Raw genomic sequence first — 24,935 nt, 5'->3', positions numbered from 1 at the left:
CCTGTTCCCGGTCAAAGTCAGATCCATGCGCCTCATGGCCGAAGGTTGCAAGTGCAGAAGTGTCAAAATGAGGCCATCTGGGAGGAAGTGGTTGAAATAGACTTTGACGAAAAATGAAACATGGACTGAGAGAATCACCCTGGGGCCGAGAACCGTGCGCCGTCTTGGGCATGACTATAGAGGGCGAAAGACAAAATATCCTCCCTAAACAGACCATCGTGGGGGGTCCGCTCATAGGCACTTTGAGTGTTGTGTTTGTACAGTAGCCTATAAAAATCATTATGTCTATGGAATGTGTGTGTGAGTAAGGTGATATATTTTACTGAACAACTGAAGGAACAAAGCAATTTGTGTGAAAACGAATGATAAAATAAGGTGGTGAACGCAGGAAACATGAGTGAGTTGCCAAAGTGATATAGTGTATAGATCAAGAGTGATAAAGTCACCATATGCATACACTTTTGATGTAGAAAGACATTTTTGTAACATTAAAGTACTTTAGACCACAATTCCAATACAAAAAACCCCCAACAACAAGACATATTACCCCAAATACCATCTTTAACTTATACAGTTTCAATTACCTTGAACAAAAAGTCCCAAAATGTATAATAATTCCAGAGATTCTATACATCTGCATCATTCACATTTGATCAATTAATTCATAATCAGCCTTTTGTCATTGCCAGTTATGTCCTCATGGATCAAAGCTATTTTGAAATACATTATGAAAAACAAGTGTTTAGTAAAAGCACTATGGTGGTGTTTTTAGGCATTTATTTTAATTTGTATAACAATACTAACAATATGGGATTTATAATACATAAAATAATATTCATTCTCCCATACAGATATGGATGAATTACAGGCTTATGTGCTAAAACAAATCAGTAATCCTTCTGAAATGGTTCAGTAGCCCACAGCATGTTATGACAGTTTCACGGTTTCCTCCTAAAACAGGTTTTGCATGGCTCGTCATCATAGTCAAAACTTTTCTCTCTCTCTCAGTGACAATAACATGGCCAGACTGTGTGTCATCTGAACGCTGTCAGTTTCTGTCACCACCGCCCTCGCGTGCGGCTCGCGTGACGCGGCGCGTTACGTCACGAGAAATGGCGCTCGTGCGGAAAAGTGATGCTGGACCTCTGTGTTTACTGCGCTTTTGATTTTTCCACGAACCCAAGAGTCTTACAATGCAGGGAAAAGACGTATCCTCGCATTTAATCGTCCTAGAGAGGTAGTAAACGAAGGAGCGGTTTTAAACGATGAGAAATAATCGTAAATAAGACGCCGGTAGCGGTTAGCATTAGCTTAGCTTGATGAACATCACAGCACTGTCGTGTTAGCCAACGCTCATAACACGACATATGACTAATATCACACAACATGAGTCTTTGACACGGCGGATATGACAATATAGATGTACACAGACATAGATGAGCCAATTCAGGCGTCCTTCGCGTTATTTATTTAGATGTATTAACTGTTTATAGGTAGTTGAGCTAGTGGATTAGCTGCAGTGGTGAGGATGGAGGCTCTTCGTGCAGGTGTGTGTTTACTGGGATTTGCCACACTCTCACAAGCTGCTCCAGTCTCAAATACACACGCAGGTAAGATGTCGAGCACTGCCAATGCCATTATAATGTGTGTTTCACTCATGTTGTCCTTTATAAAAGTTGTGTGGGGCGACCAATGTATATTTACATGGTACTTTAAAGTAGGGCTTTTCAATCTTTTAAGATGCCACGGACCCCCAAGTATGATCAGTCTCATGCGAGGGACCCCCATCCTTTTATTTAAAAGGCAGCTATGTAGTTTCATGTCTGAAGGCCCTTTGTAAAAAAAAAAAAAGAAATATATTATAAATATGCATAAAATACAATTTAGGGAATATTTAGTTTCAGTTACGTTAGATTACTTTCCCTTTTGTTCTGCTCACTATTGTATGGTACTTAATAAATCTATGCCAACACAGTACTACCATGGGACGTGTCCCAAACCATGTTAGTCTTTTGTTATGGTGTCAGTAGGTGTGTTGACAGATGACCTGTCTCTAAACAAACCACCTTGACCGTGAGCAAAACTGCCAGCAGATAAACACTAATCCAACACGGCCATTGTTTTGGAACCGGAAATTCACGCATGAATGACTGATCACGCTCCGGCATTGAATTATTCCTGCTTTTAGACTTATGAGTACATTTAATGAGTCAGTAGTACTAGTCAGTATTGTGTAACAGGTAGATGGTGAACCTTTGTGTTGGCCTTCTGACTTATTCCAATATCTTAGGGATGCACCGAAATGAAAATTCTGGCCAAAAAAGCAAAAATAAATAATATATTAAAGATCAATTAATTAATAAAATTTATTTAATAATCAACACTCAACAAACATTAATTTTTTTATATCAACTTTTTAATAGAATTGCTTCTACAGTTTGTTGGTGAAATATAGCCTAAACATTTTAATGACAATAAAAAACTTACTGTAATACCATGACAGATTTATTCAATTCAAATTATTAAATAAATACACTAACAGGTTATGTAATACAGTGCATATTTAGCAAAATGCTCTTCTCTAGAGTTTTTTTTTGTGTTAAATGAGTTTATGGACATTAAAAAGCTTTCTTGAGGTAAATGTAACTTTAAGTGACAGTGCCTATAAGCTGTTTTATTGACGTCTTTCTCCAGTTGAAACACTGATTGAGCAGTTATTACATGAGAGGATTAATTTCGGTAAGTTGTAATGTATCTGTCAACATACCTTCTGATGTTCATTCATGTTTATTTTGTGCTATAACTAGTAGTAAAGAGGAAGATATGATCGGTTCACATGCACTTGATCTGCAATATTAAAGAGCACCAAAACAACATTTATTCTTCGAATTTTGTAATAAAAGCGACAGAATTTTAAATTTAAGACTTTGCTTCATATTAAAAGCAGCAAAGCTTTTTGCGATTATTGGATAGCAGGCGCACTACAAATGTTGGGTGAAGTTTTGTTCACGCATCAGCAGAAAACAGCACAGACTAAAAGATTGTAAATTTAAGAAGTCCTGTCAATACCGATTAAAATTGAGAAATTAATATTGTCAGTCCAGAGCTGACATGTTTAACTGTTTTAGCTTATCCACATTGTGTGCACCAAATAGACTCTGAACACAGTCAAAACGTGCCATCGGAGAAGCACTAATTAAACATCTGTTTCGGTCACTGATTTTGGCCATTTCAAAACCATTTTGGCCTGAAACTGAAAATAGCTGTTCGTATAGCTGAAATTTCGGTGCATCCCTCCCTATAATATATGTGTCACTGTGAGAGGATTGCGAGCAGATGTGGTGAGTAAGTAATACAGTCATCAAAAACTGATTGGTGCTGATGTAGGAAAAGGAAAAAAGGGCCTGACATGCTCTACATTTTCATTTATGCATTTGGCAGACTCCTTTATCCAAAGCAACGTGCATTGCATTGAAGGTATACAGTTCATATCAGTTCATGCATTCTTCCCTGGGAATTGAACCCATGACATTGGTGCTGTCAGCGCCATGCTCTGCTGATTGAGCGACAGAAACTCAATGTGTTGTGCGGTTTACTCTTAAATGGGTTTAGTGGTTTCGCTAGGTGAGGTCTCCACCCCTTTTCTACTCCACATGATGCTTTGCATGAATTATGGGAGAAACTTCTGTTAAACTGTAAGCAATCAGATACTGCCAAGAAACAATTAAAGGTCCGATCTGTGGCATTTTCAAAAACTGGGTACAGTGACATTATTCTCATCACCCTTTCACCATTGAACATCAAAAGGAAACTTAAAAGTGGAAAAAGCATTAACAAATTACTTTCAGCAGACCATGAATAAATTATCAAACGAGTCTTTCCGCAGTAATATTTCGGGCTTGTTAAATATTACCATATGTAGGTCTGTATATTATGTAACATACAAGTGTTCCGTCGTTATCTGGAAGATATGTTGTTTCTATCATTTTGAAAGATAACATTTATATTTACCTTCTTTAGAAACATTCCAGTAAACACTTCTGATAAGGATAGCAGTGAAAAAGAAAGAAAATTGCATTTTAAAGCACCCATGAGAAAACAGACTGGGAAAGATGTGAGTGAGGATTTGAGGAGATTCTTAGTTCATTCTAGCAAATAATTCATGTTCATTAAATGGTGAAAGTTGGCCACAATGTCTTCTCCATATCGTTACAGCTGGAACAGAACTCAGCGGACTGAAAAGAGCTCAGATATTCTTGTCACATTAAAATACCAAGCATTGCAATATTTACCTGACTGGCAAAATTACATCATGACAGAAAATGTACAGCTCATTCAGTCAAACTGTTTGTAGCGCAACCTTATTGTTTGAAATGATTTGTTTCTGTCCATTTGAGTGGATGTTTCACAAACCAGAATTGCCACCCATAATTTAGACTCGTTTGGAAAATATTGATAGGACTACTTCCTTATTACAGGTAGTGCGAGTTACAGTAAGCCAACGCATAAACCCATGCATGCCACTCTTATCTGTGGTGAATGATTTACTTGGTTAGAAGGTCTTTTAGAAAGAGGACTTGGTCATTGCATGCACTTTATAATCATGTTTGATCACATGACCAATCGTCATGTGATGGGTTTTATTTTTAAGACCACTTTCATGGCCATTTGTCTCTCAGTAAACAAATGATGCAGTTAATTAGGAAGTACTGATGATGATGATGCAGTCACGGCAGTTTGACGAAGTCTGCACTGACTAATAGCTCTGTGTCCCAGATGGAGTCTCTTCACTGCTTTGCTTTTGTGATTATATTTGTATTGATGGTTCAGGCTTGACCAGCAGTCTTTTAAACAGCCAGGCAGGTGCAGGGGTGTAAATGTTTACTCTGACAGGGATTTGATTTGATTATGATTCTTTTCAATGATGCAGTGCATCAAGAAATCTGAAATTTGGTCATGACTCTTTCTTAATACTGTTTCAGTTTTATCATTTTTCTATGATTCATAAATATTTCTTTTTATGTTTCTGGAGGGACTTTTTTTGCATCTGAAAAGGCAAAAGTATACACACAAACATCGGATTTTATTATTGTTATCCACCTTATTCTTTCGATTAATTAGTCGCTATAGGTAAATAACTAGAAGTAAACAGTAAATCTATTTGCGCTACCAACCAGTTTATGATTATGATAATAAATTATGATAAATACCGGTTTGCATTAGGGGTGGGAATAACGGTACCTCATAATATGATATGATACACAATACACGATACATGGCTCATGATACTGATAATATCATGATGCAGCAATTCTGCGATAATCGATATATTGCTAGACAATCTTATAATGATACATCACAATATCTGTCTAACTATGAAAACAAAATACCTGTGAAAAGGTTAAGTGCGGTGTAGGCCAAACTGTTACACCGTGTCCTAACCAGATGCGATACGATAAGATTCCAGCGACGAGCAATTTGACTGTCCACACTAGACGCGACGAGACGCGACGCGACAGTGAGAAGTGGTAAAATTAATCAAAAACCACAGCCAATCAGAAGAGAGTGTGGCGGGCTCTCTCGGCAAGAGCACAGCAGACACAATGAAATGGGCAAGTACATAGTAAAATTCATAAATATTACATCATTTAAACATTATTTAAAGTACATTTGTAGTGACTGAACTGTTCTTTGTCATAGAATACACTTGTTTGTTCGCATTGAGTTGACAGTTTGAACGTTTTTGTGCCCATTTATTGATTTTCAAGATCTGAGGTGAATTAGCCAGTGTTGTTTTAATTACAGCTAAAAAGCTGGGAACACAGAATGATATTCAAACTCACGTTAGACACTTTTAACATTAAATAAAGCACATAAACAGTACCTGATATTATCATTGCCATACTTTGTGTTGCTGTTTCAGCCGCGACGTCGTGGAGAAATAGAAACCATTTCTAAAATAGCATATTCGCGTGTCGCCGTCGCAGCTGGTTAGGACAAAAACTCTGATTAACATGGAAAGATACCTTTTATCACGTGTCGCGGCCTTGCGTCGCGTCTGGTTAGGACACGGTGTTAGAAAACAGCACAAAAAGTTCTGTAAATTAAATTTAACATTTAAAGTAAATTAAACATTTTATTCTTGTACTTCTAAAAAAACCTTAAACTTTTCTTTTCTTTTCTTTGTCTAAACAGACACATTTAACTGCTTATCAAGTTGTTTTATATAAACCTGGCACATTTCAGAATTTACCAAGCTCTTTTATTTTATTTTTATTTTTATTACTTTAATTAAACCTAAAATCCTTATAATTTTTAAAAGCTTAAACTTTTCTTTGTGTGTAAACCACCACATTTAACTGCTTTATCAGCTTGTTTTATGTAAACCTGGTACATTTCAAAATTAACCTGGAGTGCTTTCTCAACCTTTCCTCTTGTCTCGTCATAAAGAGCTGGAATACGGAGCCCCTCAGATGACATGAAGGAAAAAAATTCACAGTTCAACATTCACAGTTCACAGGTCTTTTGCGCGCTCAAGTTCGATATTTCAAATGTAGACAATCGGCAAGCGCGCACACTGCACACGTCTCCTGCGCATTATGGCTCCGACGAGGTTTTGTTCTGTTGTCCACGCTGATCATAGCTGTTCAGCTATCAATGTTTTTTTTTGTTCTCATCTCCATAAATATAAATAGCAGTAGAGCTAATACAGTGGCTGTTTATCCTTTGCTAAATGTCCTCGTCTTTATAGAGAACGCGGTTCATGATTGCTTAGCAACGGCAGACACCACGGGAGCAGAAGCTCCCGAGTGCTTTGGAAAGAAGGTGAAAACGGCGCTGCCGCATTTTCCGTGCTTTTTTAGACACTGGGAGCAGGGGAATCTATTTAGAGAACCTTGTTTTAATTAAAAAATCGATATTTGGCGCTAACATATCGATTCTCGTATCGCATGGAAAAGGACAATGATATATTGCTCTATCAATATTTTGTCCCACCCCTAATTTTGCATTGTCAAGCACCATAATGTACTGTTTTTGAAGAGCTAACATAACTGGAAGCAGCTGACAAAGTTACAAATGGCTGTACTTTCTCTTGATTATTACATTTTGTAATTAATGCATTGAATTTTCATTGTCATATCGATGCACTATAATGCACTGACAGATGTTCCTTAAGCCTAGTCATAGTCAGATTGACTTTGTGTTTAGTTTTGGCTTCTTAGACTTTTTCCTTTGGTCATTTGTGTAGATTGTGAGGGTCTTTCATTTCTCGCAGTGGCTGCATCTTCACATTTCAGTTCTGTTCTATGTTGATGAGCTAAATGTGGAAAGAGTGCTATTGATAGTTGACTGTGTTTCAACTTGCTCCTCTGACACAAATTCTCAGCAACAGACTTTAAAGTCAAGAAGTCCAAGCCTTTTTTTGAAACGCCCTGTTCTCGCTCTTTGAGAGGTGTTGTCAAAAAGATTATACCTTACACACAAAATGTGACTTAATCATCGTTGTTTATTTTCAGTTGGGCAGTTGCAGTGTCATACTGTCATTATTATTCAATAACACTATGAGCAATCTAGCAGCAGTGCTTAAACCAGTCAGACAGTCCTTTTAGCAAATGAAAACACCTGTGCACAGCTCTAATCCTTTACACACAGTTGAGTGATTCAATAGACAGACTGACCCTAAGTAGGGACAGGCAAATCTACACATCTTTAAAATCAACTATTTCTGTGGGGTGCAACGAAAAGTTGACTAGTCTGTCTTGAGGAAGAATTTTAATCAGGCTGGTTTAGGATCAAGTGCATGAGATGAGTCAGATGTGTTTATCAATATGGAGAGAAGTGCAACCCTTTGATAGTGTAACTAATAAATAGGCTAAATTGGTGTAAGATGGGCTGCTATTGCACAAAACTATTAAGGTCCCAACAAAAATGGATTATGCATAAGGTTTATTGTCAAAGGTGGTGAATTTATTACAAAAGTTGTGTTTTGATGGTTTTAGCAGCGGCGTTGTAGCACAGATTGTATTTAGAGTCGTAATCCATATAATCTTGCAAATGTTGTATTGTACAAGGTTCTTTTACCATTCGCTGAAGTTCACCCACACAGCACTTTATTTTTAGCGCACTGACAGCCAGCCAGTGTAGACTTGTGTTGTGTGTTGTTCCTTTCCAAAGATATAATGTTAACCCCAAATCACCAGTATATAAGGCACAATTTAACATCACGTCGCATATGTACTATAAACACTTGTCAATCCTGACCAGCACAGCCTCATTGAAAAAATGTGTTTTTGTCTCACATTTGCTTTTGTTAACACTATGGGTTAGGTTTAGGTTTGGAGGTGCGTTATTTTCAAAGGTGATGGAGCATTAAGGCTTAAGCGCTATTTACGAAATTCCATGATACGTACAACAACCAGCGTAATAAAATGTTGCCAGATTGGATGATAAAATTGAATGCTCTGCGTTTTCAGACCTGTAGATCGTTTGCTTTGTTCCGAAAAAGTGACTTAATTTGTTACAATGTTGCGTTTTCTTCTTGGTTTGGTTCGCTTTCACCTTGTGCATTTCACCAAAAAGTTTTAATGCAAGTCATGTGTGTAAAACTGTCCTCTTATTGGAGTTTCCTCTGCATCATCCATCAAGATGGATTGACAATTTCGCTCCGTGAGCTTATAGCAGTCGTGACACAAGCAAACACTTATACATATGTAGCCATCATTCCTGTTCAAACTGATAATTTATATATTTAATTATATTTAAAACCAGTTAGAGCGGGAATCAAGAAGACTTCGTCAGTACAGCATTCTTGCAGTGCACAGAGAATTACACAACATTTTAAGATGAAGAGGCGCTCTTTGGTTTTCAACAGTGATAATGTGTTCACTCACACAATCAGACACTGCTGCTTTTTAACACATTTCCCAATATAAATTATGATGTTTTTGGGTCAAAACGACCTCGTTGGCCAGGTGATCTCGAAGCAATTGTTTGCATCAGGGAGCCGCTTTCAAAATGTGGGGTATTAAAATCGCATTTGAACGCGCGCTCGCATTTAACTTTAGCGATCGCGCGTATTCGGTGAATAGGGAGGGCCGGTGCTGAGTGCACATTCTACAAGATAAGACATTTTTCAGATGCTTAGGCTCTGTTGTGCAACGAATCCTCCACCATGGTCTTGTCAGTCATCTTGTCACTTACTCTCGTCACGTGATCAGTGAACTCTGATTCCTGCTGCACTACGTATGACTCTGCAGCTCGTGTTGAATGAGTTGGATGGAATTGAAGTGACCGTTATCCAACTGAATTAAATGGTTTTTATTGCTATAAAATCAAAACGACAGTGGAGGCATAATGTAAATGTAGCGGTGACATATGCTATCCTAATTTCGCCCTCACACTCCGTGCCACGAGACAGCTTTTCACCTCGACAAGAAATCTCGTCACATTTTAATCTCGTGAGATCTCGTGGCATGATCAGGCTTTTGGATTGTCACAGAAAATAAGCTCTGTGATCAACAAAAGATCATGATACTTACACGTTTTGTCCATGAAGATAATTTTTATGAAAATTTCAACTTTTATGAATTTTGAAGCCTAAATGCAGTCGCCAGAAGCAAAAAGCTTAAGGTAAGCTTTAAGTGAACTACACCACGGTCCCACAATTTCAACATCACCAGCACTAAGCTTCTGACAAGTCTTTATCTAAAAACATTTTCCCTAAAAGTTTGAATTAGAATAGTTTGTAAGAGCACAGTTATGAGCATAACTAGGCTGTAAAAGCAGACTGAGCTTACCTGTTCGGTGTGATGACGTTTAATGTCGCCGACAGCCTCTGTAGTCTGATTTATCCACTTGTTAGCAACCGTCATTTTCAAGAAACAGCTTAAAAAAAATCACGGGTAGGTTAATACTGATGTATTTTATGTTGTAGAATAAAATGTGAAAGTATCTTGAGCTTGTGTTCACCACAGACCTTATTTCAGCCATTTAATCAAAAACCCATTCAAAAAACCCATTGACTTTTTGGACAATGAGTGCTAAAATGCTAATTCGCTTTCGGGTTTTGGCCTACAAAAATGTGTCATAGTTCCACCACTCTATACCTAAACTTAACAACTACCTTACTAACTATTAATAAGCAGTAATTAGGAGTTTATTGAGGCAAAAGTCTAGTTAATAGTTAGTTAATATTGACAATTGGACCCTAATCAAAAATGTGACTGCTAAAACTTTTAATTTGTCTGATATGAATGATCTCAGAGCTCCAGTTTTGTTTTCATGGGGTTTTTAAGATAAAATAAATGCTGGTTGTTTTAAAATTAAACCAATTAGACCCTAGTATTCATATAATCAGGTAGTTGTTTATCGGATGATAGTGTCATTCTGTTGCATTCTTACTTGAAACCCATAAGGCGCTACAACTACGAGTTTTGTTTTCAAGTGTCTGTCTAAAACTCCACCTGAATCTGTCCACATGTATGCCAAATCGAGAAGAGAACATCCTGTCCAATTGGGTCATCTCCACTTCTGTGTGAGCGAACATCGCTTCATTATGCAAGAGAGCCGAAATAAGAGCTGACAGCTTGGTGTTTATTGGCCTGGGAAGCAGTTGAATAATTTGTGCTGCTTGCCAAGTCATGATATAAATTCATGACTCAGATAAGAAGAACAAATGGGGAGGTGATTGTGCTCCTGCCCACTGCTTGTCACTCATCAGAGGAGCTGCAGCAGTCTGATACACCAGCACTGACCGCAGTAATGATCAACACATCTCTCAACCCCTCTTAACCTTTGCAGTTGCTGAGCTGAAACCCTGCCATCTTTTGCTCTCGCTTGGTCTCGGGTGATACATTGACACTTTGGCCTTTGATGGTTTAATTTTCAGAGCACATGATGCAACATTGTTATTGATTTACTCCCAAACTCAAGAAATAAGTAATGTAGTGCACTCTTGTTCATGTTCTTTATATCAATCGAATGAGCACCATTAATTATTAATAATTAAACCTCTGACCTCCTTTCTGCACAATTGTGTGTTATAGCCGACAGTTGTAAAGTTTTTGTTTACGCTCTGCAATCTATGAACTGTTGTGCCCAGGGTTGCCAGGTTTTCACAACAAAACCCACCCGATTGCTACTCAAAAGTAGCCCAAAACTAGCTCAATCGCATTTCGGCAGGGTCCCCCAGTAAAAATCGCGTTCCGGGGGTTAAAATCCGCGTTTTTGGTGGGGTTCCCCTGGTAAAATTTTGCATTCCAGGGGCTAAATATCATGTTATTAGGGGTCGCTTCAACCCACCGACATTAAAAACGTCCGCGGCAACACTGGTAGTGCCCTTGATCAAGAGAATTAACCCCAGTGAATTGACTGTACCATAAGACAATTTGTTTAAAATGTGCATAAAATTTGTACATATTGTACACATTGATTGAGAACCATATTGAAATGCGGTAAAGAATCTCCTAAATGAACATTTTGCATCTGTATATGGAGTGCAGGGGTCATTCCAATAATTGTGATTGTGTTTTACGTAGGCATAATCATAGCAATGTTTTAGCTTCTCATACCTTTAACCAAGAAAGATGGATACCAACAGTTTAACACGTTTGGTGGCAACAGTTTTTCATGAAAGAACTATTCGCAACCGGAGACGTATTAATGTCTGGCAATTTTTGGAGATGGACTGGTGTCAAAGTGTCAAGACATATCTGTTTGTGGGTCGATGACATAAGAGTGTTCATGATAAAAGGAAGACATTTAAAAATCTAGTTTAAAACGTGTGTCAAGTTCTTAGAAATTTGAATTAAGTGTGGTCGCACAATTTGCAGTGGCTTCAAATATGGCTTATCCAAGTTATTGACTCTAAACATATTGTAGTGTAACCATCAAGTAAAAAGTAATAACATATTTTCCATAAAATTCATAAAATGTGGGTTTCACATCATTCTTTGTCATTTGAAAAAAATTGTTGTCCATAAAAGGCTTAAAAATAAGTCTTGCAAAACAGTTATGGTAACTCGCCTCTACCAGATTTGCTGTACCTAGATAACTCGATTAGCTTGTATTGTCCATATTATCTAAAAAAAAAAAACTGTGTTGAAGACAAGTTCTGGAAACAACAATTACATTTAATGTCATGTGTTTTGGTAGGTGGGTGTCCTTTCTGCAGAATCAGTTGTCACTTTACTGTGTTACTGGGTGTTTGTGTTCTAATGAGCTAACTTTGGTTTATTTTATGTGCCTGGGTGTTCTTGTCTCTCCTGGCTGCCATGCAACAGGTCTCTCATGTACATCCCAGAGCTCTCAGTGTAATTGCAGGGTTAGATTATAATGTCATTTGACTCTGCACTGAGGAGTTCAGGTGTACATTACAGTCAAAGGGATGTGGCTAGATGGTAACTCCCATTCTGCAAACATCTCGCATAAGCAATTTGCTGCAGCTCGGGTTAAATTTAGGAACTGGCAATGTAGGAAAGCACATCTCATGTTTAAGACAAATTTGATTGTGCACTTATCCAGCAGCGCTTATCCTTTCTTATTTTCCAGATGTGTTTGTGATATCAAAGTATATCGATATAAACGATATTGTCCCATCCTAGGGGGAAACATCGAGTTTGAAATCACATTCTGCACACAGAGAAGTTGCAGTGGTTTAAACAACATTTGGTACACATGCAAACTAAACTGAAAAAAACGTACCAATTTTTTTTCTTTAATTGCTGGTTATACATGTATAAATGAAGAGTTCAGATGCAAAATCTGCTAAACGCCACCTCCATCAAAAATGAGAGAATGATATTGAGCGAATGCTCTCTGCACATAGTATATGTTCATCAAATACTTTTGCTTCAAATCCACTAAATCCCAGCGGCAGCCCATTCAGAAATACCGGTTAGTTTGCAGAAAACGCTAAACGGCACTTATTTTTGTCAGCAAAAGTCCACAGAAGAACCTATCGGAAGATGCGAATCGAATCATATGGTTTCAAGATGAGTGACGTTGTTCGTATGAGCTGGCTTTCAAATGCTGAGCTGCAAGTTTTAATCATGTTTTGTCCATCGTTACAGCGGCAATGACAGGATTTCGCGTCAATCAAGTAAACACAACAGTGTTCCTTTTGCTGCTGTAAAACTGACAGAAACTGATGTTTTAATGTCTTGTTGTTCAAAGAGTTAGACACACAAGACAGTCAAATTTTTTAAATACCAATGAATTGACTAAAGTGACATTTTTGAAAATAAGGCATTTCAGTAACTGACTAACCTTTTCATTGCCATTTAAAGTGAAATGGCTGAACCTAAACATAGGAGCCTGATAAAAAAAAAGCTAATTTAAAAGAAAACGTCAGACAGATTTAGAGGTTTTTGCATCTGAATTCTTCAAATATATAGCATTCAAAAGTTTGGGATTGTTTGGATCCTGTTTACACCTGGTATTAAGATGCATTTTGGTTGATCGGTACACAAGTAGATGAGGAAGACACATTCATGTTTACACCTGGTGTTTTAATCCTTCTCTTTTATCCATTTTCAACCACTCCTGTCCTGATTTCTTTGAGGGGTGGGTAAATATATGAGTTTTTTCAGATCTTTCAATCTGATGGATGAAATAAGCTCACACAATTTACATATATACGTACCTGGAGACAACAGAAAAACACACGGAGAGCTTTCAGCTTTCGTTTCTGCTCTGACAGCCACAAGACTGTGTAAGAAATCAGGAATGGTGAGAGAACATTGTGCCAATCTTGGGTCTCCAGCCGACAAAGATTAAATCCCGTCTGGCTAGTGCACTTCCCATAATGTTTACACGTTAAGTCAGTAGGCGGAGAGTGGACAGTCTATTGTGGCTGTTCGAACACATTTGACCACATGAGTGTTTACACTACGAAAGCAATCTGGTCGAATGCGTTTTCAACTACCGCTGGAAGTGGTCGAAAGTGGACAAGCTCAGAACATTTTAGACCCTGTTTAGCGTCGTCCACTTGTGATCTGATCAACCAAAACGGATCTTAATACCAGGTGTAAACAGGGCCATATATATGTGCGTCAAACAGAATCGGAGTGGAATAATTCTAAAATATATTTTGCTAAATGATTTTGCTTCCAAAATATACTGAACTGTACAGAAAACATATCGAACCATGACTTTAAAACTGAGGTATGTACAGAGCCCTCATTTTTGTGTACCGTTACACCCCAAAACAAGGAAATTTTAGTTAAAAATGATCAAGGCGTCTTTTCCAAACTCTAATGCTGTTACTGAAGTTTAAATCTGGAAAATCTATCTCTCATACTCGCAAGTCAGTGAAGGATCAATAGGTATGAATCTTACATGTGAGATTATGGTAGAATGAAAGTTTACTATCGAGCAACGACCCTGTACTGCAAACCACCTTTTATGAGTAAGTGTTTAAAATAGCTCAGTCTTTGCTGCTCGTGTTTCATGCGGCTCTGTGTGTGGCCTGTAGGATTACTGATGCCACATTTATTACTATTATGGGAGATCATGCCAGCCACTGATGAAAGATTCATCTTAGCATATTATCCATACATGCACATCCTTGTCATCTAATTGCGTAAGACAAACTACTGGGTTAGCAACACGCCAAACATGCACAGACACATGTGACACTGGTGGCCCAACTCATCTGATCTCAGATCTGCGTTACTGACCTCTCCTGCCACCAATTATACTGCCTGCTGTTCTGAACCCCAGAGAGTTGTTTTGTTTTGATGAGAGGAATGGAGAGCGGTGTTAATGGTGTTGTAGTGACAGAACAGGTGCTGAAGTACATCCACCCTTTCAACACTTGATATCTGAACTGCTGTTGGACCCGTCCAGAGCACAGTGTCCTGCAAATGGTTTGTGTGTAGGCCACTGAGAGATCAGACTCGTCCCAAAATCCCTCAGAGAGAGATAGACCACTTTCACATCGAGTGCAAAAATTCACCCTGCACCTTTTTTTTTATTCATGTAGCATGTTTTTGGGTATTATAGCTGCCTGCTGAGCTGTTCATATAATCGGTCTCTTAAGTACACAGGAAAATAAGGAAAATACATTATAAAACTGACTGGATAAGCCATATTTGAAGCCACTGAAAATTGTGCGACCACACTTAATTCAAATTATGTATTAATGCAGCACATTATGACATTTCTACTACGGCTGTGCAATATATCAGAGTAAAATCAATATTGTGATATGGCTTAATGCTTTTTTGGCATTATTATTTTTATTAAATCCTCGATTTTTATTTTACACTAATTCAATAGTGTTATTGCAATGTATTTTATTTTGTTTAATATTTCTGTAATTGCTACTAGGGCTGCGTGAGATAAGGTACGAGATGCTGTGCTGTATCGTTAATAAGTCTTATTCACGATACAGCACTAGCTTCGAGTACCTTATTGCTTTTATAAAACGTTTACCACACAATACAAATTAGGCCTGGGCGATAAAACGATATCGATATTTATCGACGGTACGTCTTATTCGATAACGATAGAACATTTTTTCGATATAGCTCTCGATATAGTTTAACTTAAATGCATTAAAATGTAAACAGACATGAAGTTCGGTTGCATGAACAACTCTCAAGCTCGCTCCGTCCCTGGATCACAAACAGACGCGCTACGAGTGACAAGCAAACAAGTTGCTGTGGAGTTCAGATGCGCAATCACCACGTGAGATCAGAACACACAAACACATGAAAATGAGTGCTGTACCTGCCGGCGACGAGGAGATTGTGAATAAAAAGGACATATCAGCTCGTCAGTGTGGCAGTTTCATGGTTTCCTTACGTCTTACAGTTGATCTACTTCAAAGTTCGTCTTGAGAGGGCAGTTGTCATTTTGTAGGTATTAACAGCTGCACAAACAGTGTTTTCAACCACACAGTATCTTTATTTCTGTGTTAAAAATATTCAAATGATCACAGAAGTACTGAGATAAAAGTTTATAGTTCAGATATAAATACTAATGTCGATGTTATCGATCAAAATAGAGCATATCAGCTTTTGAAAGAAACTACGCTGAAAATGACGCATTAATCGATTACATTGTTTCACCACCAGGTGGAGATAAGTGACTGTTAAAAAATGTATTTGACGTTGAATCTTCATTCAACAGATTCTTTCAAATACACTGATTCATCCAGTAATGAAACAAGAGTATTTATGGGCGTGTCATTGAATCATACATCCAAACAGATTTTTTTTTTTTTAAATAATTCAAATATATGTAAAATTTTAAAAAAGACTGCAGCAATTAATATTTTGTCAGAACCTCTAGTAAATTATGTTATTTCATTTAGTTGACATTCAGAATTGTGATCTCGGTTTGAAACAAAAACAAAAAAAAAAATCTCAATTTATCCAGAATTGTGCAGCTCTAAGTGTCTTATTTATTTAATCTTCATATAAAATATAAGAAAGATTTGTTTACATTTTATTTAGCTTTGTTTTATTTGTTGTTTGCCTTAATTAAAAATGCATTGATTAAATTTAAACATTTTTTTCTACTAAAATGTTTTCAATAATTATCGATATCGATCAATATGAAACATTATATCGTGATAATTTTTTAGCTGTATCGCCCAGCCCTAATACAAATATCAAAGCCAAAAATATGTATCAATGCAACTTTCATGAAAGCCTTCCTTCCACCAGAAAAAATAGTCCCGGACTGTGAACAGCAACAAAAGTTACATTATTATGCCATTAGATGGCGACAAAGACTGTCTTTATGAGTCACACGGTAGCGAAGACTTTTACATTGAAAAGACTGAATTGTTGTGAACGCGGAGCAAGACGCAACTGACAAATGCTTTGATTAGCGCTGTCAGTCACGGGAAAACCCCTTAACTGTTAAAAGGGCAAGATAATACATCGGACATTTAAACTGATTTTTTATTATGAACATAGGACTGACCTGAAGGAAAATGCTAAATCTGAATGCAGGTAATAAACTCGCTCAGTCAATCTCTTTCTCACGATACTTTTGTACATAATACAGTAAGCTTCAATGAACAATATCAATTGAGAACATACAGTTTACGTTGCTAAGAGTGGTTGCTAAGGGTGTTGTGTAGTGATACACAGAACCGTTGAGTGAAGCGGTCATAGCCGTGTTTTATCGTGAATAAAACACAGCTATTGACCAATCAGAATCAAGGACAGGAACTAACCATATACTAACTCTATATATATACATATAAAATCGGTATCGTGACTTCAGATCTTTATTAAATCCTTGATTTTCTTTTACAGACATGAATACATGTAATGTATACAGTATATGTATGTATAAGTGTTGTTAAAAATATTGATATTTCGATATGTATTGATACTGAAATATCTGAAACGGCTCCAATACTCCTTTTCTGCAGTATCGATACACTGATACCAGCTGCTCGTTCTTGCTCTCTTCTCTCAGACGACGAATTGACCTGCCTCTCACTCACTTGTCTCACTTGCTTCGGTTGAATAGTGCTTGTATTGCGCATAATTTTACTCATTCCTGCATGTTTCGCCCTCGCATCAAAAGCGCGCACACCACTGATCTATATAAGTGGCACGCACATAAAGCTGCCTCTCTAATAGTTTGTGAGAACCAAACTGACTTCGATTTCGTGGCTTATTGCGTATAAGCGGTCAAATACATACAAAATGATGTCAAAATGCCCATCTTGCTGAGTATTCAGGTAAATACAGTCAGTTTTGGAACATAAATAGTTGAGAGAAAACGCATGTTGTGTAACACTATATTGGATCAGTGCATAAGCTCTTAAAGTGACAGCAGCCTAATAAACCTGCTGCTTTCTGTCATGTTAATCAAAGAAGAAAAGACAAAGAGAAAATCACCCGCTACTCTTGACTGAATAACTTTAATTGTAAGTATTAATCTGAATTAATTTTTTTACAATGAATGACTATCCAGTCAGTGTTATTTTACATTTGATTACTTTAATTTTGTCTTTTTTTTTTTTTTTTTTTTTATAAATGTAGTTCAATAAAGCCTCCCTGTGCTCTGTGTAAGCTATTACAACAAAATTACCCATATTATCAAAAAATTAAGGTAATATAAAATCTGTATGGCTGGTATGTATGGCAGTTTACCCTGTGGTATCGAAAATAGTATTGAATATCGATATTTTTCAAGGTATCGAAGTAGGAAATTCTAGTATCGTGACAACACTAGCATGTATGTGTGTATGTATGCAATAATATATATTGCAGAAAAACAAAATATGGCAATATCAGTTTTTATTCTTATATTTTGCAGCCCATAATTGCTACTGTATACAACCTGCAAAATACATGTCTATCATGTCTATCGGATGTGAAGTGTCGGAACTAAATTGCTACCATTATAATCAGTTCTTGGTGTTAAGTAGGCCTTTAGCCTCTCTCGATGGTGACCTGCTGTGTTGTTACTCTAGAAACCTAAGCAGATCAGTGTCCTGGGGCACAGGAATGATTAAATGAGTGAGTGTGTGGTCTCTCTCAATACTGTATACTACACACGGGATTCCCTCTGAGAGATTATCACTCCATTAGCATCCGTCCGCTGCGTAACGCACTGAGCTGTAATCAGGTGTTTGTGTGTTCAGCAGAGGCTGCTGGATATGTGGATTTCTCTCTGATCATCCCGCTGCTGCTGTCTCTGGCTGTGTTGGTGGCCCTCGTGGTTCTGCTGCTCAACTGTGCTTCCTGCTGCAAAGAGCAAGAGATCAACTTTAAGGTGAGTGAAATGTTCTCTTGCATCTTTCTGTCTCTGAAGTCTGTAGATTGTTTTGTAACCATTTCTGTTCAACAGTTCAAGAGATTTCTTGGTTGTCACTAATATTCCTTTCAAATGTGATTTGTGATCTGTCAGGAATTTGATGACCACTTTGAGGATGAGGTTGATTTCACGCCCCCAGCGGAGGACACTCCCTCTATGCAGTCGCCCGCGGAGGTTTACACACTGGCTGTTCCACCTGTGCCCCTCCCTGGACCCCCTCACCTCCAACTGCCCCGCATGTCAGGTCAGAAGCTTGTACCTTCCCCCACAGCAATCTGCAAATGCACACAAATGTGTTAAGTACAAAGATTTATTGCGAGTTATAAAGTCAGAATTGCCAAGTCAGTCTTTTTTTCCCCTCAGAATCGGTCTTTATAACACACAATTGCGAGTTTATATCTCAATTCTAAGAAAAGAAGTCAGAATTGGGAGAAAAAAAGTCAGAATTGCAAGTTTATATCTCGCAATTCTGAGGAAAAAGTCACTTGCAGCAACTTTATATCACACATTTTTGACTTTATAACTTGCAATTGCGAGTTTATATATAGTTTTACCACTTTTAAAATCCAAAAATAATTCTGAAAAAAAAAAAAAAAGTATTGTGATGAATGAAGGGTCAGCTTTACATAAGCAGTTTAGGAGTAATAGATTCTTATGTCTTTGCTCTTCGGGAGGTTTCATGTTCATTTTAAGCTTTATATTCAGACTAGCTGACTTTTTTCCTATTTCTTGCAGTTGCTGTTTATTTGCTCACATCTCTATGTTTATCTGATATTTGGTCTTTTAGACGTCTCATCAGGTCCCCACGTGGCACGACACTCTCTCAGTTACATTCAGGAGATCGGGAACGGCTGGTTTGGAAAGGTAAGCCTGACTTCCTCTGTTTACATTGTACACTGAAAGTGTGAAGGTGTATTGATAGACTTGTGTCTTGCAACACATATTGTGTGAAAGCAAAACACTGACTTCTGAAAATTTGTCAAGGACAAATGTACAATTTCTCCTGAGGATTAATCTTAAATAATCACATCTCGTGATCTTGTTGGTACTTGCTCTCATCTCTATGCCGGGGGTCCTCAGAGGCCAGAGTTTGACGTGTACGAGGGAGCATTATAGGGCACTCAAGCTGTCCTCCTGCAAGCCTGTGTGTGGATGTGTTTACCGAGATTAAGACTTAAGGGAAAACCTTGTTTCCTGATGCTTTTTCCTGCCTAGCTGAGCCATGGGAACATCCTCATCTGAGCCACCTGCTGCGCTGTGGTCCGCCTAACAGGCCTTGTTTTCAGGAAGGACTCAGTTCCTGTCTGAATCACTTGGCAGTCTTGAATCAGTTCTTTATCAAAGTAATTTTTTTCTGTTTGTCTGCTTCTGACAGGTTCTGCTCAGTGAGATCTACGTGGACCCTGCAGTCGCCCGAGCCGTTGTCAAAGAGTTGAAGGCCAACGCCAGCTCCAAAGAGCAAAATGAGTTCCTGCAGCAGGGCGACCCATACAGGTGAGAGGGCCTTCATCGGTTCTTCTGTATCAGGTTTGATAAGCGTTTACTTTAAAAAAATGTGTTATTTTAGCAGTGATTATTTCAGTAGTTTGAGTAGATCTGATTCACTTTTTCACTGTAACTAAGTCAACTTTAAAGCATTACACCATTATGGTGTTTTTGAAGCACCCAATTATATAGGGCGGGACTTGAGTTTATCCATTGGGATTTGGTTGGCTTGTGATGGGGTAAATCATGTTAGGCTATGCTTTTATTAGTGGTGTTTACTTAAGCAAGCATCAGTATTATTATTATTGCTTATACTTTTTAATCAGACTTTTAACTATAAGTATTAAATTTCAGCGTGTAATTTGTCCTGCACAGTTTTAATTACAGACATGAACAGTTCCTCAAATGATACTTGTGGTATTACATTACTAAGCTATCAGAAGTGAGGAGGCACTTGGGTCATATCTAGACTCAGAATATCATAGAGATTGGTTCTTTTAACTCAAGTTATAGCAATATATATATTTTATGTTGTCTTTAAAACTGCTACAACTGTGGAAAGCAGAATCTGTTATATATGGCTGGATTTAATGTTTTTTTTTTTAATTACAGGGTTCTTCAGCATCCCAACATACTGCAGTGTCTTGGTCAGTGTGTGGAGGCCATTCCTTTCCTGCTCATCTTTGAGTACTGTGAACTGGTAAGTGTATATGTATATATGTGAGTATATGTAGGTAAGTACAACCTCAGATGAACAACAATACATGACATATTAAACTTATTTATTTAAAATCCCCCTGTAGTCAATAATTTTATCCCTTAAAACTCATCTTTGATCACCAAAATGACATATTTAAATGTTTTCTTTCCTTAAAAAAATTATTTCATGCCTTAAAATAGCTTGAATGTAGTTCTCTTGCCTCATTTAGTATACACGGTTCTATGAATATGCAAATGAGCCCCACCTCCACTCACTCACACTAGCTCAGAGATCCACTCAGTGATGATTACGCATTGACGAGATTGGTTACAAGGTAGTTTGTGATGTCAGAAACACCTGCAATGTGTTTTTGTGACTGTATTTGGTTCACTGGAGTTTTAAGGAGAAAGTACTCAGCAGTGGTGTTGACTTATGAATTTGCACATGGTTTGTCTTAAAGCACATCATTAAAAACACCACAGACATATAAACAACATTAAAAACTTGATTTTCACCACAGGGGGGATAATAAAGCCAAAATGGAGATGCCATGTGTGAAAAACTAAGTACACCCCATGATTCAATAGCTTGTAGAACCACCATTAGCAGCAATAACTTGAAGTAATCATTTTCTGTAAGACTTAATCAGTCTCTTACATGGATGGATTTTGGCCAACTATCCTTTACAACGTTGCTTGAGTTCATTGAGGTTTATGGGCATCTGTTTATGCAGAGCTCTCTTAAGGTACCGCCACAGCATTTCAGTCGGGTTGAGGTCTGAACTTTGACTGGGCCAGTGCAACACCTTGATTCTTTCTTTTTCAGCCATTCTGTTCCTAATAATTCCTATGGAAGAAGTAGATTTTAGAAGAGACCTTATTCAATCTGGACACCATATTTAATTTGATATAAAAGTACAGAAGTAAACTCAAAGTTGTAATATCTTCAAGCAAAGTGCACTCTTTTTAAAGTATGCCGTCAAAATTATGTTGTCTATTCCGACTCTGTTCTTTCAGTTATGTGAGACTGCCGTATAAGAGGAAAGCAGATAAGCAGATGCTAGTCCTTTAGCATAAGATTGAACACATTGTAATGTAGGGCTGCACGATTAATCGCAATTAACCCAAAATCGCACTTAAACTGATCTGGCTTTGTGCGATTATGAAATCGCAAAGACTGCAATTTATTTTAACGCGCAGGGCTGCATCTCCCAAAAGCGCCATAAGCCTAAGTAGATCGTAGAATCGTTGCCACCAATGGTTTCTACGGTCGACTTAGCTCCCAATGCTTTTAGGAAATGCAGCCCAGCTTGTCAGTGAAACACGGCTCTGTGATCAGTAGTAAATGCTGCTCCATCTGAAAGCACTGCGAGACGCTTATAACGTGCATTTGAAAAAGCAACACGTGTCAAACATCTTTCCAAACATGAAAAGCATTTATAAAACTCTTGTCCAACAAAAGACAACGTTTAATAACATGTTTTTACTCCAAACTCACTTCATAATGTCAGGTGAGTGTTTGAAATAACATCCTTCTGTGAGATGATGTGGCTTCTTACACAGAATAAGACACACAACATATTATTTCATAGTATTCCTTACAGTGATAAAGGATATGTCGATTAGCATTGTATTATAAATATACTTTATTATCATGAAAATACCCGAGAAGGCTTGAAGAACTCGGATAAACCATATATCGTCGTAGTCGTGTGTTTATTAAGTCTTGTTTAGTCAATCATAGCATTTCAATCTTATTTATACTCCGATCATATTTGGAGTTTCTGTGCGAGAGAGCCCTCTGGCTTTCAGATGGAGCAGCCTTTGCCAAATCGCGTTCGGTTTATTTTCGATTAATCGTGCAGCCCTAGTGTAATGCTTGGTTATGGCATCAGTGAAATCTTTAGTGCTTTTATTTGTGTTTGGTACTCATTATTCATGTATTATTATGGTCAGTGATGTATTAGATACCTGAAAACATCTTTTTTTATTAATTCTTTAGCATCTGTCTAGTGCTCCAGATCATCTTGTCTTGCGCTCTTGTAAGCAGCTGAATTGGCTGGTGTGGAATCTTGTTTCACAGCCACATATGGCATGTCAAATTCATTTCGGACAAGTCTGATGAAAGCACAGATACTCCAGCATACCTCACTACTTCATTTGTTCCCAGCACTTTAATTAGGCCAGCATCCGTCATAAGTTGCACAGCCAGTGTCTGTCAGTTGGCTGCTGCTTCTTACCCTTTGATTTATTTTCTGTTTTTCTTGATCTATTTCGGGTGTGCTGCTTGTGCCTGAGAAGGATATGAGGCACATAACTGCATGCAGTAGGTAGCTCTCCGATTCCCTCATATCCCAATAAAGCAACAGGATTCTTTTACTGACACTGTCACTCTTACATCTTGCTGCGTTGGTACATTTTATTACCATGCTGCAAAAGATACCAGGAGCTAGAATATGATTTTGAAAGTGATTTTCCAATAAATTTGGCTTGAGGCTTTGCAAAACTTTTGATAGATTTATATATTTGTGCAGGTAAGCCAAAATAATTATAATTATATATATATATATATATATATATATAATATTTTTTTATTTATATATAATATATAAATTATATAAATAAAAAATAATTCAAGCAGACTTGCCTCAGAAATGTTTGAAAGTAATTTTCTCATTTTCAAGATGTCTTACATATTGTTATATATCAGTTACTATTAGTAATGCTGAAGTGCTGCATTAAAGACGCTGTGCTCTTACAAGTCATACATGTGCAAGTGCAAAGTGTGAAAAACAAAAAAAACAGATGTCATCATCTAAGGCAGGGGTCGGCAACCTCTGGCATGTGTGCCAACACTGGCACGCGGAGGGGTAATCGCTGGCACGTGAGCAAAAGCGAGAGGTGTGTATGTATTCCATTCAGATAAAGTACCTCGTACCTGCATACAGATCTACATTTTGAGGTAATCATTCTTCATAGTAACACAGCTTGTTTTATTAAGTTAGGAGTTATAAATACTATCAAAGTGTGAGAATTAAATTGCGCAAGTCAATGAAATCGTGCAGCTCTGACAAACCATTAGAGCGACCACTGCGTATCGCGCGTACACAAGTTACTGACTGACAGCTTACAGCTTGTTCCTCTGTACATAGTAAACACTATACATTTTGGAGATATTCAACCATGAATAAGTCCTATTAAATATTCCACACACATCGAAATGACTGTGATCCATGTGGAGTCACCTGGTTACTTCATGTGTTTTTTCTGATCGGATAGTTATTCAATCGTGAAAAAACATAAAGAGAGGGCATCTTTTGCATTCCAGATGAATCTGGAAAAAATGCGTCTGGTTGTTAAAGCCACATATGTAAACCTTACTCCTTCTAAAATAGTAAAAACGAAATATGTGAGGGTGTGTTATAACTCCTTCCGGTACCCAGATATGACAGTGCTACTGCAGTTCGCATCGCCGTGGAGGAGTAGCTGAGCATCTCTCTGCGTGCAAACTGCCGGAAATTAAACAAAGTTCAGCATCACATCCTCAATCTCAACACACAGTCGTCTTCATTAAAAGTAGTGACACTGAATTATCCAGTGCTGTTGCCGCTCTCTCTCCAATTGCAGTCTTTGATCTTAAAATTGGCTGATGATAAATAAAATGCAGCTCATATCTGTTGCTTTCTTTGACGTAAACTTTAAATTGAAGATTAGATTTACATTAGTTTTGCGGAGACATACTTATGTATGGATGCTTGTTTCCGCCACTAAATAAAGAATAAAAAAGGTAATTGCAACTTTTTCTCACAATTCTGAAGACTTATATAAACTCACAATTGCAAGAAATAAAGTCAGAATTTTGAGTTATAAACTCACAATTGCGTGTTGTAAACTCACAATTTGTGATATAAACTCGCAATTCTGAAGACTTTTCTCAGAATTGTGAGATATAAACTCACAAT

General features: G+C 37.6%; 1 protein-coding gene across 2 annotated transcripts in view; it reads left to right on the top strand.

The window, feature by feature from the left end:
- The first annotated feature begins 1,023 nt into the window (after positions 1–1,023).
- Positions 1,024–24,935, top strand: part of lmtk2 (lemur tyrosine kinase 2) — a 43,380-nt gene continuing 19,468 nt past the window's right edge. Inside the window, exons 1-6 of one of the 2 annotated variants that reach the window (XM_051888689.1) lie at positions 1,024–1,610; positions 18,617–18,747; positions 18,883–19,033; positions 19,577–19,653; positions 20,165–20,283; positions 20,887–20,974. In XM_051888689.1, coding sequence (XP_051744649.1) covers positions 1,529–1,610; positions 18,617–18,747; positions 18,883–19,033; positions 19,577–19,653; positions 20,165–20,283; positions 20,887–20,974 — 648 coding nt within the window. In that variant the 5' untranslated portion in view covers positions 1,024–1,528. The remainder of the gene's footprint in view (positions 1,611–18,616; positions 18,748–18,882; positions 19,034–19,576; positions 19,654–20,164; positions 20,284–20,886; positions 20,975–24,935) is intronic. The other variant, XM_051888691.1, reaches the window with a different exon arrangement.

Source organism: Ctenopharyngodon idella, chromosome 3 (genome assembly GCF_019924925.1).
Source record: "Ctenopharyngodon idella isolate HZGC_01 chromosome 3, HZGC01, whole genome shotgun sequence".
NCBI lineage: Eukaryota > Metazoa > Chordata > Actinopteri > Cypriniformes > Xenocyprididae > Ctenopharyngodon > Ctenopharyngodon idella.
This window is presented reverse-complemented; position numbering and strand designations above follow the sequence as displayed.